General features: G+C 37.1%; 1 protein-coding gene across 1 annotated transcript in view; it reads right to left on the bottom strand.

Moving 5' to 3' along the window:
• Positions 1 to 6,127: 6,127 nt before the first annotated feature.
• The window catches only part of LOC145663762 (pickpocket protein 28-like), a 55,309-nt gene continuing 43,638 nt past the window's right edge, over positions 6,128 to 17,798 (bottom strand). Inside the window, exons 6-9 of the mRNA XM_081729850.1 lie at positions 14,408 to 14,467; positions 12,765 to 12,948; positions 10,223 to 10,314; positions 6,128 to 6,507 (exon numbers count right to left, since the gene is read on the bottom strand). Coding sequence (XP_081585976.1) covers positions 6,365 to 6,507; positions 10,223 to 10,314; positions 12,765 to 12,948; positions 14,408 to 14,467 — 479 coding nt within the window. The 3' untranslated portion in view covers positions 6,128 to 6,364. The remainder of the gene's footprint in view (positions 6,508 to 10,222; positions 10,315 to 12,764; positions 12,949 to 14,407; positions 14,468 to 17,798) is intronic.

Raw genomic sequence — 17,798 nt, 5'->3', positions numbered from 1 at the left:
CGCCCAATAGCATCGCAATGTTTTGAGCTAACAATCATGGCGGAAACGAAAGTAGCTAATCAGTCGATGGCGGAAACGAGAGTAGCCAATCAGACGTGTGGATGCTCGGTTGTTTTTTGGCTTCATCGATTTAATAGGATGACGATACATGTGGGCAGATCCTCTATTTATAACATCCTTGGCCTGCACAGTCTGGAAAGGAATCTTCTGTAAGAAGTTACTCTTCAATTCCAACGATAAAAAATGTATTTGTTTGCTTCTTATTGTCTTATGGCATGATATGTTGTATAGTTCTTAGTGTATGGAGAAAGTACACATCAATTGATTCGTTTTCCCTCTGCTTAATTTGAAAGATTTATAACTCTGCTTTGTATGTCGTTAATTTTGGACCACTATGAGAGATGACGTTCATCGGTGATCACACTACCCGAGGAAGGGGAAGGAAGGAAGGCCTAGGTTAGGTACCATACCAGTATTTGCCTGTTGTGTATGGGAAAAACCCGTGAAAACTTCACTCAGGATGGCTGGTCTGAAGAAGCTTTTACACTGTTTCGACAGAGTGTCCCTACCGGGAATCTAACCCGGGACCGCTCTTGCCAAAACGAGAGTATTATCAACTACGCTACGCGTGGCCACAAGTTGAACAAACGAGTATTTTTTTTAGGCTAGCCGAAGGCTAGCATCCTTTGAGAGGGCTACACCCTCTTTTAGGAAAGGGAGGTGAGGGGACCATTATGGGAAAAGGTATGGGTGGTTGGGCTATGGGCTATTATTTATTATTATATTCTTTATTATTTAACATGTTATTGGAAGGACATTATGATCTTTGTGATCATAAACATACTTGGAGGCGAACTGGAACATAAATCATGGTTATACGTGAGAACAAAATACTACATATATAATATACGAAATATAGGATACATAATACAACATATAATATAGCAAGAAAGGTGAAGAACACACATAATATGGCAAGCATGAGAAATCAGACAACAAATATAAAGTGAAGTAGTGATAAGCGACATGTAGAAGTCATGATGAAAATGAGAGATGAGATGAAGTGCACTTGACGCCACAACACAACACAAGAAGTGTTAGAAAGACGAATGCGGTTATCTTCTGCCTAGGGGCTGCTCTAGGCCAATGGAGACGTGGTGAACCCTGTTAGTGAAATGAAATTACTGTGCATATGATGGAAAGATATGCGGTAGATGAATATGCAAACGATAATCGTGGAGAATCTGTAGATCGAGATGGTCGGGAGGGACTGTGTAGCAATATAAAGTAAAGAGAAGGTGGAGTGGAGTATGATAATACCGTGCAGGAGATGAGTGGAGTGCAAGATGATGCATAGTTTCAAACAATAGGGGATGGTGATGTGTGTAGCGTTGAGTAATGAATTTTAAACGGAGAGTTTCGAGATGGTAGGTAAGAGTTGGAAATGATATTAAAGAATATAGGTCTCGAGTTGGACTCGGGAGAGAAATGCGGAAGGCGATGCGGAAAGCATGTCTCTCAAGAATGGCTAATTTCTGATAATGCGAGTAAGGAGCGAAAATCCAAGCTGGAAAACCGTAAGTAAGAACTAGGCGGAGGAAGGCCTTGTATGTGTTGAGAACTATTTGTGATGAGAGACCCCAGGTTGTGCCAGTTAGTCGTTTCAAGAGGTTGAGGCGGTTGTAAGCTTTAGTTTTCACACGGTTGAGATGTGGTTTCCACGTTAAATGATGATCGAATAGTATGCCTAAGTATGTAACGGTTCGGGTTGGAACGATGGCTGCATTATGAACACGGAGTGACAAAAGAGATGGATTTCGGTGGACCTTGGTACGTTTACGGGGCGGTATGAATACAATGGCTTGGGTTTTGGTGGCATTAATCTTAAGTTTCCACTTAGAACACCAGTGCGTGAAGCGATTGATGGCTATTTGTAATGAATGATTGATGTTGTGTATAGTTTTGCCAAGTGCGAGAAAAGCTGTATCATCAGCGTACTGAAACAGATGGACGTCAGGAGAAAGATGTGGAAGGTCTGCAACAAAAAGGATATATAATAGCGGGGAAAGGGCGGAACCTTGAGGAACACTGCACATGGGAAAAATGGGATGTGAGAGTTGTTCGTTAATGGAAATATAAGATATACGACAGACAAGAAAATGATAAATGAGGCGAATGTATGCGATCGGAAACTGAAATTTAATGAGCTTATAAACTAGCGCCAGATGCCAAACCTTGTCAAAGGCTTTTTCAAGGTCAAAAAGGACGAGACACGAGGGTTGAATGGAGTTGTAATGGTTGGTTATGAGCGTGGTTAGTCGAAGGAGCTGATCAGTAATGGAGAATGAGGGACGGAAACCTGCCTGATGAGTCGGGAGAAGTTGGCGGTCTTGTAAATATGGATGGAGGCGTTTCACCAGAATGCGCTCGAATATTTTGCTCAGTGTGGATGTCAACTGGATAGGTCGATATGAAGAAACATCTGACTGCGGTTTACCAGGTTTGGGAAACATGAGTGTCTTCGATACTTTCCAGTCCGTTGGAAAAAACCCTGTGCGTAAGATAAAAGTATAAATGAGTGCCAGAAGGGTGAGTAATATAGCGGGGCTTTCTTTAATATGCCGATAGGTGATCGAATCAAAACCTGGTGACGTGTTGCGTTTGCGCTGAATGACACTGGTGATTTCTGAGACTGTGATGGGATTGGTAAGGGCATGGTTAGGGACTGTATGAGAGATATGAGGTTGAAGTGAAGGATGGTTAAGATCGACTTGATCGACTGGATGAGCAATGTTGTCGGACTCTGAGGGTGTGAATATAGTTTGGAGATAGTCAGCAAATGCATTTGCTTTCTCGCTGTCGGAATGTACTGGTGTATCGTGTAAGAGAATCGGATATGGAGTCTTAGAGTGTTTGCCACAAAGAGCATTAAAGCGTTTCCAGTAGCGAGTAGGATGAGTTGTATCGGAGAGTTGATTACAAGTCTTAACCCATTGGCGTAATTTGTAAGCGGAAATATAGTTGCGGACCGTTCGTTGAAGTTGATGATGAAGTCTTAGAGCTTCTGGATTTCTGGTGTGAAGAAATTCACGGTAAGATTGGCGTGATCGACGGACTAATGCTAGATATTGTCGCGGTAGTTTTGGACGGTATGGGAGTGATTCAGATTGAGGGATATGAAGTGCAGATGCCTGTTGAATGGAAGTGGTGATGAGATTGACCTGATGTGAAAGTTCTTCTGGGGTAGTAGGGGCTTCGGAATCAGCCAAAGTGTTTTCGAGATACGTACGATATTGTGGCCAGTTGGCTTTTTCGTAACGGAGTTAAATACGTGGTGAAAGTGTGGATTTGACAGAAGCCAGACCTGAATGATAGCTTGATGGGAGCATGATCACTGCCCATTAAGTCTAAAACATCAATAGTGCAGTGATTAATGATGGTATTTGAGACTATTGCAATATCGGGTGTGGTGTTGCTGATAGGGCGAGTACAGCGAGGAAGATTGAGAAGACTACCTGTGGTATGAACTGTGATGTAGTCAGTAAAGGATGATTGATCGGCATTTGAACGGCTATGGAAGTTGACATCGGCCAAAATAATGAAGTGTTTATACGTATTTGAGATGTATGAGAAGAACGCATGAGGTATAGGAAGGCCGGGGCGCACATAGATAGTGGCAAGAGTGATGGCAATATTACGGAAATACAATGTGGTGATGAGATATTCAGGGAGATGTAAGAGGGGACAGTTGTGAGAGCGGAACGGAATGGTGTGATGGAAACCTATTGCAGCTCCACCATTGGCTCTGAGGGCTGGCATAGGGCTATCGTGGCGAAGTAATGTGTAACGTGATAGGGAGCAAGGTGAAGTGGGTTTCAGAAAGGTTTCATTCAGGAGGAAAGCTGTGACTTGTTCTTCTAGTAAGAGGGTTTCGAATATGACTTTGTGTTTAGGAAGAGATCGGATGTTGAGAAACAAAAAAACGATATCCATATTGGGTACAATTATACTGATGTTTCGAGGCGAGTGGTATGAAAATGAACATAGTTATTAGTGTACGTTGCGTATAATGATACATGAAACGTAGATTTCGCTGCGGCAATAATTTGTTGTAAGATATGCTGGCGGTGAAAAGGGTGAATATTTTGCAAAGTAAGAGAAAGAAATTCTAGCAACTTACTAACGGTGACGGGATCGTCAACGGAGTGATCAGTGGAAGTAGATGATTCAGCGGTTCTGAGAGGAACAACAAGTTCGGGATGGGTTTCTTGAGCGGAAGGTTTGCCTTTACACTTATAACTATAAGCTGGATGGAGTTCGGTGCAAGTAGGGCATTTCGGGGGCTGGGTCATATTTGTGCAAGCACGAGTTTGATGAGGTCCAGAACAAAAGCCGCAAACGGTAGGATTTTTACAGGCCGTTGTATGATGTGAATTATATTGTTGGCATTTTTCACAGCGTAGTGGTAAAGGTGAGGACGACCGGGAAGGCTCAACACGGTGTCTACGTTTATAAATATATGCTCCTTTAGATAACAAATTGTTGATCGTCTCTTGAGAGGGCGTGAGTATGCGCACCATATAGGTGGCACCAGCATTGTTGTTTATGCGGACAGCTTTATGAATAGTATGCCCTTCGAACTGGAGCTCTTCTTGAACCTCCTCATCGGTATACGTCGGGTCAACCCCACGAATTACAACAGAAAGAAGTGGAGGCCGTTTTGGTGGAGGCGCTTGTTTCCGTTTGACAGAATTAAGTGATGTAAGGTTAGCTTGTTTCCCAAATATTTCAAAAGATGCTTTGTTCCGAACTAAGATTGCGAAGTTAGGATCCGGTGATTTGAGTATCATGCCGTTGCGTGTTTTGATGACTTGAGACAGAGGGGCATTCGGCAGATACTTTCGGAGCTGAATAGTTATGAATTTCTCGTTACTATACTTGGTATCAAAATTTTGGAGGAGAAAAGAATGAAGTACCGGAACAGTTGATGAGGAAGATGAAAGATGAGATGAGTCATTAATGACTGTTGGCTGAACTTCCATGTCTGAATTATCTGATAAATTTTCACGATGCTGTTTTTTCGCCTGCTGGCGAGGCTGCTTAACAGAGTCAGCATAGAGTTGTTGACCACGCGGAGATCTGGATCTCGTGGATACGTTAGAATTTGTGGAGGCAGTAGAACTGCCCGATTGCGTTCGCTGTCTGTTGCTCATATCCTTCCGCTTGGCCACTTTCGCAGCCGAAGCAGAGGGAATGGCAAACACAGGAGGAAGGCCATGATGGCGCCCATCCACCGAGGATCCAGGAGTACTAGGAGAATCAGCCATAATGGATAGCCGTAAGCCTAAATAATGAAGCAGTGATGTATGATATGAGATATGAATAATATGAGCAAGGTGGGACAACCCATTTGGATAGTTGTCCAGGTGGGGCAACTCCCCTGGCTCGATCTGTGGATCCGGCTGCCCTTGGCTAGATAAGTCTAACAGACGGTTCGTGAGAAAGAGACAGAAGGTGAGACCCAGGATAAGGAAAAGGAAGGTTTTTCCAAAATTCGTCACCATACAAGAAGCGACGCTTCAGAGCACAGCTCTGGAAAAGTGCCACACACAAACGAGTAGTTTGTATATGTTATCTTATTATCTGCGGATGAAGATTCCAATGTGGGCATTGGTGTTTAGATAGGTGTTACGATATGTTCTGAGATACAACATGTTTGCACAGACCTCTACCTATGTGATAATATTGTTATTGTAATTTTAAATTCGTGTTATAGTTTGTTTATGTGTGTGTATGTTCCAAATTCACAAAAGACAGTGTGCTTACTATCGTCAGAAACAATGATAATGTTAATGTACTTGTGCAATACCATCAAACATTTATTTATACTTCATTTTAAGTAATTACAAATACTTCAGAGAAATCACTCGAAATAAAAGACACCACTCACTACATTACACGATCTACCATTTTCTTTCCAATAATGACTTTATGTTCCAAGAATAGATAAAGAGGTGTACTAATGACTCCTGTCTAATGAGGGATTCTCCGCTTCTGTTCGGTACAATTACATTGGAAATGGCAACCTGGCATTGTTAAGTTTATTATTTTGAGGAAGTCCCGGAACCTATAGGACGCAGTATGTATAAGATTATAAATTTTATAATGAGTTACACATATATTAGAATCGAAAATCACGTTATTTATGTTCAGGAATATTTATATATAATTTTATTAGTACTAATGAAGGAATGCAATAAATAATACATTATGACTTCAAGAAAGCAAAGAATTTACAGAGATAAGTTGTTGCTTCCATCTCATCTTACAATGTACAACCTCTCTGTTTGTATGTAATGAAAGACTACTTTAAATATTCCATATCTTTACTGTTGTATTTTGTTCTGAAGACTTCACCTGGTATTCTCAGTACCAGAAAATAGACTAGTTCCAAAAGACTGAGTAAACTGAATCCAAGAAACAGACTTAGAAGTCCACCACAGTTTCCTGTAACGAAAGAGAGAATGTTTTTATACTGCGTAAATAAAACTTCAAACCTAGTGAAGTTTTTAGAGTTACACTACAACATATAATAAAGTCGTTATATTGAGAAGAAAATCCGTCATACTGTATATTATATCCTTTAATGCTAAGGACATGAAACTTGGTATTTAAACTTTTCATTTAAAATAATTAAAGGCAAGATTCAGCGTTTTTTAATATTTTGCCTACAAAATACAAAAAAAAAAAAAAAAAAGTGGAAAGGAAAGGATAAGCGTTGGAATTGCTGTAATAAAACGGTCATATTTCAATATCCCTTAAAACTAGAGACTTATTAGAAATATGAAACTTAGTATTAAACTCCTTATTCAAAACAGGTAGGAATATGCCACAGCATTCCAGGAACTCCCGCCTCAGCGCTTTCAGAAATTCCGCATTTGACGACAGAAAAAAGCCAGAAAATAATTCCGCATTTCTATTTTTCTCCCTCAATATAGGCCTATAAAAGTGACTTCGATGTTGTCAATTTCATCATCAGAGCAAAATGGGAGAACCGTTTGAAATGAATTCTTGAACTCAGTTCGCACTTTAGCTGACATGCGTTTTTATCATTTCCATTTCATGGAAATGCCTATCCCGAGTAGGAAATAAGTTTAGATTTTTCGCAAAGAATAATGTCATAAATGTAGGCTATTCTTGTACGCGAAGAATGGAAGCAGAGGTTGGAATATACTTGGCTATAGGCCTAGAAAATGCGGAACGCTAAAGGCGAAATTTCCAGCTAGTCGAAGGTTAGATATAGATATTGAAATCCATGAAGCTAAGATGTTAATAAACTTAATGTATTAAAGTTTAAATTTAAAGATTGACTATTATATGTTGTCGGATACTTGTGTCTCCCTATATGTTAGGTACCTTAGATATTTATTCTTAACTTTTTCTATATTATTTATATTTGTTTTTGTGTGAGGGTTCCATATTATGGTGGTTGTGTATTCGAGTTATGTATGAATGTAGTGCTCATATAGCTTCCGGATAGCGGTAATACTAGTAAACTCGTTACTGATCTTGATGAAGAATCCAAGATTTCTGTACGCCTGGTCAATCATGTGATTTATGTGATTATTAATGTTAAATTTCTGTCATATACCACTCCTAAGTTCTTGACAGTATCCGAGGTTGGTAAAGTAATGTCATTCATCTTATACGAAAATTTCTTAAAGAGTTTTGCGGTTTGTAAAGGATATTACATAGCATTCGTTAGTGTTCACGTTTATGATGTTCTCTTTGGATCATTCCATCAGTTCATTCAAGTCAGTTTGAAGCATTTTAGTCATTTAATGTTTCTATTGCCATGTATATTTTAATATCATCTTCAAATATCAGCGTGTCAGAGTTTTGTATACTTCGCGGTAGATCGTTGATAAATAGTAGAAACAACAAAGGTCCTAATTTGACCCCTGTGGCACCCCTGATAGTTGTATATACTCCTGAGACTTACAACCTTTGTACACTACGAATTGTTTTCTGTTTTCCAAGTAAGATTTAAATAGATCAATAAGTTCGCTGCTGAAGCTAAATTGTTTAAGCTTGCTGAGCAATCTCTTATGATTTATGCTGTCGAACGCTTTCGCGAAATCTACGCATATTATATCTACTTGTCCTCCCAAGTCTAGTGTTTTACTTATAAAGATAGATATTAGACTAAGATTTGTGACCGTTGACCTGCCTGTAAGAAAGCCATGTTGTGATTCTGATACAGATGGCTGCACGTGTGCTGTTATCCGCTGGCATAAAACTGTTTCATAAATCTTAGCAAAGGTGCTTGAGGTTGAGATGGGTCTATAGTTTTTAATTTCTCTCTTATTATTATTAGATTTCGGGATAGGTGAAACTCTCGTTGTTTTTCACTCATTAGGGAATTTTCCGGATTTAATTGACAAGTTAAATATGATTTTCAACGGTGTTAGGAAGTGATCTATACAACCCTTTACAATATGGCTTGGGATTCCATCTTGACCTGCCGCTCTTTTGGATTTCATCTTTTTAATTATATTAGCAATTTCCTTCATTTCTATTGATGATATACGCAGTATATTTAGACCGTCATCTACCCACACTGACTGTTCTGTTGTATTGTCTTTACTTTTACTGTGTACAGACTGAAAGTAGTCCGCAAATTCCTTAGCGACTTAGTCATAGTTGTTTATTTCTTTATTATTATTAGATAAGAATTCAGCATTTAAATGCTGTGTCTTACTTTTTACAAAATTCCATAATTCGGATGGATTTTGTTCGAAGGATGCCTCTGACATTAATACAAAATTCTTATACGCATTCCGTACCTCATTTTTAATTTCTCTCCGTAATCTGTTGACCTTTTGTTGATGGAAACTTATGTTCGCCTCCCTCTGTTTTTATTTTCCTATGATGATACGTTTTTGATTTAATTTTCTTAATTATATCCAGAGTAAACCACATTGGATAGTTTTGCTTGGGTTTTGTTTTCTTTGGAACACAGAGGTCCAATATGCTATATATAGTGTCGTAAAAGCATTTAACATCTTCGTCTACATCACTGTATCCTGTAAGGTAGTCCCAGTTTACCCGCCCAAGGTCAGTGTAAAGTTTTTTGAAGTCTGCCTTTCTAAAAGTATATCCAGTTACATTATGCCTAGATTTTGCTAGTTTTAGATGACCCAATTGTATTTCAACGTTCAAAGTTGGGTGGTGTTCATCTTCTTTTACAAAGGGATAGGGTTCTTTACTAACTTTTACGTGGTCTAAATTACTTAGCACTAGATTAAGAGTTTTACCGAATTTATTATGTATATTATTAAATGATTGTAAATTGTTAAATGACATGAAATTTTTAATGCATTGTAGTTTGGCCGGAATTTTGAGATAACTATTGTAGTCATTGAAATTTCCGTCGGTTGATGCGATACAAAAGAGTATAACCGCGGAGCTTACAGCCATTCCGGAAAACGACTACAAAAATTGTTTTGAACACTGGAAAGACCGCTACCAGCGTTGTATTGACGCACAAGGAATGTATTTTGAAGAATTTTAACAGTTTTTTGTAAAAACGTTCAATAAACCTGTTGTTCTAAAAAAAAGTTCCGGCACTTTTCAATCACACCCTGTATTAAATTACATCTCAGTAGATTAGACGTCAAAATTTACTGGCTTTTCTTGTATGTCTATCACTGGACGTCCTTAACTGGGCCATCCACTTTTTTAATGTTCATCACTGGTTGCAAAAATATGGTTGCAAGAACAACTCAAATAGTACATTCTACTAGTTTTCTATAGCAGTACACTACGATTTAACAGGCGCAAATGTAAACTATGCCCACCACTACGAAACAACAAGATTACTACAATTCTCTTTCATCTACAACACATTTTGTCAAAGGTGCTCTTAATAGTGCCCATAGCTGGGGTGTTTCCCTCACCTCAGGTCATTGAAAACATACAAAAATGAAAAATGGTAATCTTTCATCTTTCATCAATGATATTCTTTTGTTTAACTTCTCCATATTCACCAATTCTTTTATTGTCTTATCTTAGACTCTATTATCCGTCTACTTTAGTATAACCATAGAACAAAAAAAGAAATATTTATTTTATTCTCCCCTAGTCCTAGTTGAATGAAACTTATAAATTGGCATTGTAAAACATGAATTTTACCTAAATTGATATAAACGTTATCACTTACCAAAAAATTCAGTTTGGCCATATATTTCTCTTCTGTTGCTGGCTATAAACTGATCCTCTTTAAAGAAAATATTGACAATACCGTAAGATCCCCTAGAATGAAAGAAATAATGTATTTGATATATTATTATTTCGCGTTTCAGTTTTAAGATGTGGTCAAATGAAATTTGAAATATGAGAACGAACTCTTATTTTGAGTTTTTAAATAATTCTTACTACTGAACTCACGAATTTCGACAGCTATATTCAATAATATCTTGCTTTATCGCGTGCTCTTCTACAAATGTTGGTTATGTTCTTTCAATACATTGCACATAACCATAGGATGCTGCCACGATTGTGAGGTTGTCATAGGATTCTTTGACACTCTCTAGAAAAATAAATTTAATATCACGAATAAAACTCTGTTGTACATTGCCCTATTTTTCTCTTTCTTTCATTCACGAAATGTTTTGGTGATTTCCGGCCAGTCTGTTCCCATAATGCAAGCTGTACCTCAGGCAAGATCGGGACATAAGTTCATTCCTGCTTTACAGAAGCTAGTGTCCAAATTCGGATTGGGCTCTACCAAACTATTATCATACTGTAGGATTCGGTATCCGATTGTGTTGAGATGCCTTCTAATGTCATCCGGTCATCGGTTATTACTACCTACGTAGTGTTGCAAATAGTGTTGTTATACCGTGGCCACCACCAGTGCAATAAACAGGGTTGTTATGCAATGGAGCTATTTCCAGACGTAGTTACTGTTGCAAAGACTTAAATATACTTGTATTATCTATCATGGAAGAAAGCGATAGAAGGAATACAGTTCGCTGCTGCTAGTAGGCGTTTCAAAACAACTAATTTAGACAACAGTGAACAGTTATCTGCCTCTTCAACTACCAGATTCTAATTATCTACATATTTCTAATATTTAGACTAGTGCTTAATGATTGGTTGGTTGAATTGGAGGCTACATGAAACCAAGACTCACAGTTTAACGTGGAATTCGAATCACATGAGCTCTAACTGGTAATCGAACCCGTATCTCCCGCACCAAAAGCACTTACGCTAGCCATGTGGCCAGGGCCGGATTTAAGGGGATGCACCGGTGCACATGCATCCCCCTTTGTTGTAAATATCTACTATCTAAAATGAGAAGCTAGCAGTGAAAAGTACCAACAGTTGCATAAGGATTCTGTATGATACAAGTATCCATCATATTCCAAGGTTCATGATTAAAGCAATTCCTGATCTAAAGCTAAATATATACTGCAAATTATACCAATACAAAGTGGCTGTGGCTCAGTTGGCAAAGCGTTGACTTTGCATTCTGAAAGTCATAGGTTCGATTCCCGAGTCCTGACACAGTATTTCCAAGGCAATTCCTGATTCACACCACAGATGGCTAAAGGCATTTTAAAAAGAATCAAATTTAGTTTAAATTTATTTCTATTCTGGTAGTTATTGGTAGTAATATGCTGGATCTGGCAATGCATACAGCCACAAGGGAGCACTGGTATTTAATAATGTCTCTAAGTAATTTGTTATACATATCTATGAAATAAGTTTTTTTTAAAATAAAAACTGAGGTAACTGGGAAGTGATATTAAGTATAGGCCTATTTGACAGTCACTAGTTAATTTCTAGTTTAGTAGCTGTTTAAACTATCCAAATGAAACCTGACCAATCACATGACAGGAAATCTATCATTTTTACGTCAAACTGGTAGAACTATGTTCTATAGACTAAAGGAGATGGGTGATTAATGAAGATAAAGGATTATGAAAGAATTGGTCGAATGAGAATGTAGGAAGAAACAGGAGAACCCCGAGAAAATGTGTGAAAATGATGATGATGCCAACTGTAAACTCACGTGGGCTGATATCGAACAAAGGATCCTATGAACCAGAGCTGAGTGTTCTACCACTGACCTACTGTGCCCCCAAATCAAGTGTCAGAAGAGTGAATGTAAAAGAAACGTTTAATACTCATCGAAAACATTTGTACATACGTCCTATTGAATAATTAGCAGTTGAATTCTAGTGTTACACGGAAACGAGGGTAACTGTGCGTTTCAGGCTCCCTACCGTTTCTATTACTTCTGCTTGTCATATGTCATAAGGACCGAAGTTATGAGACCTTCCCTCCGTAAGGTAAACTTTGAGCTCTTTTTGCAGTAGAAATGCTTCATTGCCGTTATGTTGCATGTCCAGTGTGAGGACGAGCATTATCATGAAGGAGGAAAATCTTTCAGTACGCTAACGCAATTTTGTGTTGCGCGATTTAAACTCATTGGATTTCCAGTCTTGTGATTAGTAATGACCATGTCCTATGGTTCCTGGAAGTATTTGTATAACATTTAACAATATTTCATTTAACTGACCAAAATAATGAAAGGAATCTACTTAACTGTTTTTTCAGTTGCACAAGTAATATCTTAGTTTAACGACAGGATAATTTGCTTCCGCATTTACATATTTATGCATCAAACCAAATAATTCATACTTGAGACTTAAAATGACATTAAATTAATATTTTTAAAAATAATAAAATCTTACACTCGGTACTCATGCTTTGAATCTTGTTCTCCTCGGTACATCATCCAGTTGTAGGTGGAAAGAGATAGTTCAAAGTCATAGTTAATCTCCACGCAGGCAGGGAAACAGTTGCAGATGTTTTGGGCATAATTATCTTTTCTTTCTTTCCTCAGTCTCCCTGAGAATGAAATCTCATGAAAATGATCTGAAAACAAACAACGTTTAATACTTACTCTATTATAATAGCTTTTATTAATTTATTCATTTATTTTCAACGAAATTAAAAAGTTCGTTACTGAATTCTCTCTCTTTCTCTTAAGTAAACATGTCTACTTGAAACTCACATCAGAAAGATTGCCCATTTTATCAGAGAAAAGAGTTGCTGAGAAAGGTTGCTCAGAAAGGGTTTATACTATCACCATCTACCAAGTTCATTCCACACTGCAGTTCTACTGTTCTTGACGTAGTATGGAGTTTGTTCTCTCTAACATACCACCACCAACTACAGTCGCTGCCTGACTGTTGCCAGCCCATGTATCTGACATATTACCAACTCCAGGTGTTTCTATTAAAATGACAACGATAAGGATATATACGAATAGTAAAGGTATATAGCTGCAAAATAATTCATTTTTATGTTTGGGTTACAAATAGTTGAGATCCGCTACTTTTAAAGCACAGCGTCGCTACTTTTTGATCTTTGGATCTGGCAACACTACGTAGTTCTACTCTGGCGGCTTAACGGATGTTGAAAAAATGTATTCCTCGCATTATTTGAATTAATATTATGTACACCTATGCATAATTGCTCATCTTCTGGATAAACCAAATAAAAATTTCACTGGTTATGGTAACATTTGAATTTTTTTCTTTATAACCTTTTGTACCAACAGTTTACCTTCTTTGATCTTTGTGTTGATAGGACAGAATTTCTAAGCCAAAGTTTTGTTTTATTCCCTTTTATTTTCATACTCTCTTGTGTAACACAGATCACAGATTTTTTAAATAATAGTTAATATTATTTCTCAAAGCACGATCTTCTAGAATTACCAAGTCAGTGGATTTGGCGAGTGAAACTCCTTGGAAATTCAGGATTGTGAAGGTACATCAAATGGTATTGTTCTAATTTCACTTAGTCAAAAGGCCTGGTTCTTGCAGGAATTGCGGATATTCATCTGTATTGTCTATTCAATCGATGGCGTCCTTGTCCTTTAATCAGAGTAATGGTTTAAAGAGTATTACAATGGTTTAAAATTGTTGTTTTCAATAGAAATCTTCCTAAAAAAAAGAAAGAAGGAAAGAAAGAAAGAGAACAATACCTACAGAAGTAGGCCTACCCGATATTTTTCTTACTTAACAATACTAAATTTTCATGTTGCACGCATATGTTTATTTGCACCATGTTGTCTTCATTTTATAATGGTTTTTATTCTGATATAAATGCAAGTTTCGTGTCAAATTTACTTGTCTCTTGGCTACCTATATTTCATTTTGCATCAATTTACTCTTATCTGCTTTCAGTTATGTAATATTTCGGTAAACTTCCAGCGTAATTTCTCTTATGCACCTTAATGGTTATTCAGTGTTCATATAAAATTAACATTGTAGTAATAATATATATACACTGATAAAAGTATATAAATAGATTATAGTTAATAACTTACCTTTAGCCTTATCCACGCAAGGTAAATCCTTCGGAGTGCACAAAGATGTTTCATTATCCCCTGTGAAAATAAGTAACACATTATATTACTTATATTATACGCTAGCTGAAATATGCCCATTCTTCGCAGGCGAACAGATTTATGGAAAAATATTTTAACCTTCTTCTTCCTTAGGATACACTTTTCAATGAAAAAATAATTCTAAAAACCCATAAAATGTTCTATTTTCCGCAGAAATTTTGAACTTCCCTACCTCCTAAGGATACGTCCTTAAATCAACGTGACGTAATAAAAAAAACTTGAAGCAGGGGCAGGGTTTCAAGATTCATGTCAAAATTGTAACCCGATTTCCGGGATGCGATCACGGATAATGTCTATTCCAATATGGGGAGAAAGTATAGAAATTGCATGGCCCCCTTAAAAGTGGAATTTTGGAAAGTACTGGATCACGTATTCGTTTATTGATTTTATTTTATTTTATTTTTCAGTTTAGCATCCCTTCCAGCAGCGAGACTATATGAGACGTGGACTTACAGCTTAACGTGGGATTCGAATTACATGAACTCGCACCGGAAATCGAATATGTTCGTTTATATTTAATAAAGAATTGATATACATATTTTCATCTTCCTAATTTGAGTAGTTCGTGAAATACTCTATTGTTCGCATTAATTTTGAACTCAATACTCCTTTAGCATAGCCCCCTTTAATCAAAATGGTGATTGAAATCTAGCTCAAAGTAGATACTGTTCCAAAATTCTGTTTACAGTTATTTTCCTGTGAATTGACCACAAACAACAGACTACATGGCTTTCGATTCGGGGAGGTGGGTGAAGTAGAAAATGCCCCCTTCTTCCTAAAATGGGATTTATTTTTATTTTTTTTAAACTAAGACATGGGTCCCCTTATTTTTAATAAGGTGTTTCTATGCCAAGTTTCATCTCCTAATTTTAAGGACTTCTGTGGTACTCTATTCTGGACAATGGGGGCGCGGTGGCTCAGTGGTAGAGCGCTTACCTCTAATACATGTGTTCCCTGGGTCGATCCCCGGCTAAGTAAATTTGTGGTGGACAACATCGTGTCCGTGGGTTTTCTCGGAGTACTCCCAATCAGGGATGAATTCAGGGGGTAGCCCGGGGGAATCTCTCCCCCGAAGAAAATTCATTCCCCCAGGAGAAACTCAAAATTTCAATCACTCGAAAACACAAAGTATGTTCTTTCCTTAATTTTTAATTCAGAGTTTATGTAACGAATTTTACAATTCCAACTTAATGCGAATCTTTAAATTGAACATTTTTTGAGTAAATAACGGGAAAATCTTACTATTATAGAAATTACTCCCTTATCTCCTTTACACGCGGAATTTTCGCTTTCACTGAAATCTCTATTTAATTATGTATTACGTTTTAATAATAATTCATATATCGATTTTTATATCCTCAACTTAAGCGAATTCTCACCATGGGTAACTTTCTTAATAAGTAACGGTAAATTAGGATATTATAGGTAATGACCACCTTTCCCGCTAAGGAGTGGGATTCTTCAAGATGCTGAAATACGTGTAGTATTATCTATCTATTAAAATGCTACAATAACAATTAAAAACGCCTGAGCTCCAACCTATAACTTTAGCTTTCAAATCTTTCATTTACGATTATGTGTGATTTCACGTTTAAGAGAGACAAACATTTTAAGTATTTGTACTTTAAATAGTCTAAATTAGTTAACTATATCTTTTTTATAAAGTTTATGATATAAAATTATTGTTCAAAGCCTTTGTATTTTAATAAACCTTCTCTAAATCCAGTGCATGTGAATTGTGCTTCCATACTCCGAGTTCTTTTAAACTATATGTTGAGGACGTTTATATGTTTGTGGTCAATCCTTTCAACAATGAGATCTCGGAAATTACAGGCTCTAGAAAGATGACGTTTTCACTGATCGATTGGAAATTTTGCGTAGATTGTGCAAATCTAATTGAACATTTTTCAAAAAAAAAAAAAAAAAAATGGCCATTACTTTATTACAATTTTTTAGGGTACACTGGAAGCGTTGAAATTAAAAAAAAAAACATCATATCCTATGCCTTATACATTCCAATACCACAATGTTGTATATTGAGGTTGTATATGTCTCAGGCGTTTGTTTCATGGCCAAATAAAAGTGAAAGAGGAAGGATAACCATTTCTCGAGTCTAACATAAATCTTTATTTTTTGAGTGTTTTGCTCAATGAACACCATATACAACTGACATTATAATTAATTGTATATGTAATGCATTTGATTATTACATACTGCATGCAAGAAGAAAGAAAACACTGGTCATACATGAATTAGAAACTCCAACCGGAGGTAGGCTCAAATCTTGCAAAAGGTGCGAGATATTGAGAAAACATAATCTAAAAAAATCTCCCCTTTATGATACCTCTTGCCGATAAAATCAAGATGTCTTTCACTTGTCTCTGTAAAGGGACATGTACATATGTTGTGAGGAATGAGGAGGAGATTTATGCTCATATGCGAATGATGCGCTGTGTAAAGAGCGCAGGTTCCGCTAGTTTCTATTTAAAAGTTTATATACTGAATTTCATGTCTCTAACTTAAGAAATTCCCCCATATGACATTTTGTAAATAAATGCAGAGCTATTCAAAAATGATCTTCCCGATTATACATTTTAATAACTCACTTTTGTTAACACGTACATACATAAAAGTGACATCAAATGAAGGAGAAACTCAAGAAGTTTCAGTATCTGGCAAAGCTGAGGAATTTAATTGCGCAGCTCGCCGCTAGGGTGACAATAGTACAAGATGGCAGCAAATAAAGACAGGAAAGCTTTATGTGTGGTAACTTTTCATAGTAATCAGTCTCAAGGCTTGCAACAATGTCAACTGGTATGGATAAATTTTCAGTCACTTACGGATAATCCTCCACACAGTTGCCGGAGGTATCTGATCTGCTTGCTTTTACCGTAGATTTTCGTGGACTTCTCATGACCGCACTTGCCGATGGATGGTCGGATAATTTCTTCTTGCAAATGCATCCTCTTCGTTTAAAATCGAAGTACCATTTACGAATATTATGCAAGATACGGGGCTCTTTTCCAAACTTAGTTCTTAAACTTCTTTGGAGACACTAATAACAGGCTGATTACTATGAAAATTTAGAGCAGAAAAGACTTCTTTGTCTTTATTTCTTGCCATCTTGGGTTACTATCGCCCTAGTGGCGAGCTGCGCAGCTAATACATCAGCTTTGCTAGACACTAAAACTTTTTTTGGGTATCTCTTTCCCTTGATATCACTTTCATGAATATACATGCTTTAGAAAGATGAGTTATTAAAATTTATAATCCGAAAGATCATTTTGAATAGATCTGAAAAGGAAAACTT

Source organism: Thermobia domestica, chromosome 11, assembly GCF_964235325.1.
Source record: "Thermobia domestica chromosome 11, izTheDome1.hap1.1, whole genome shotgun sequence".
Taxonomy (NCBI): Eukaryota; Metazoa; Arthropoda; class Insecta; order Zygentoma; family Lepismatidae; genus Thermobia; species Thermobia domestica.
This window is presented reverse-complemented; position numbering and strand designations above follow the sequence as displayed.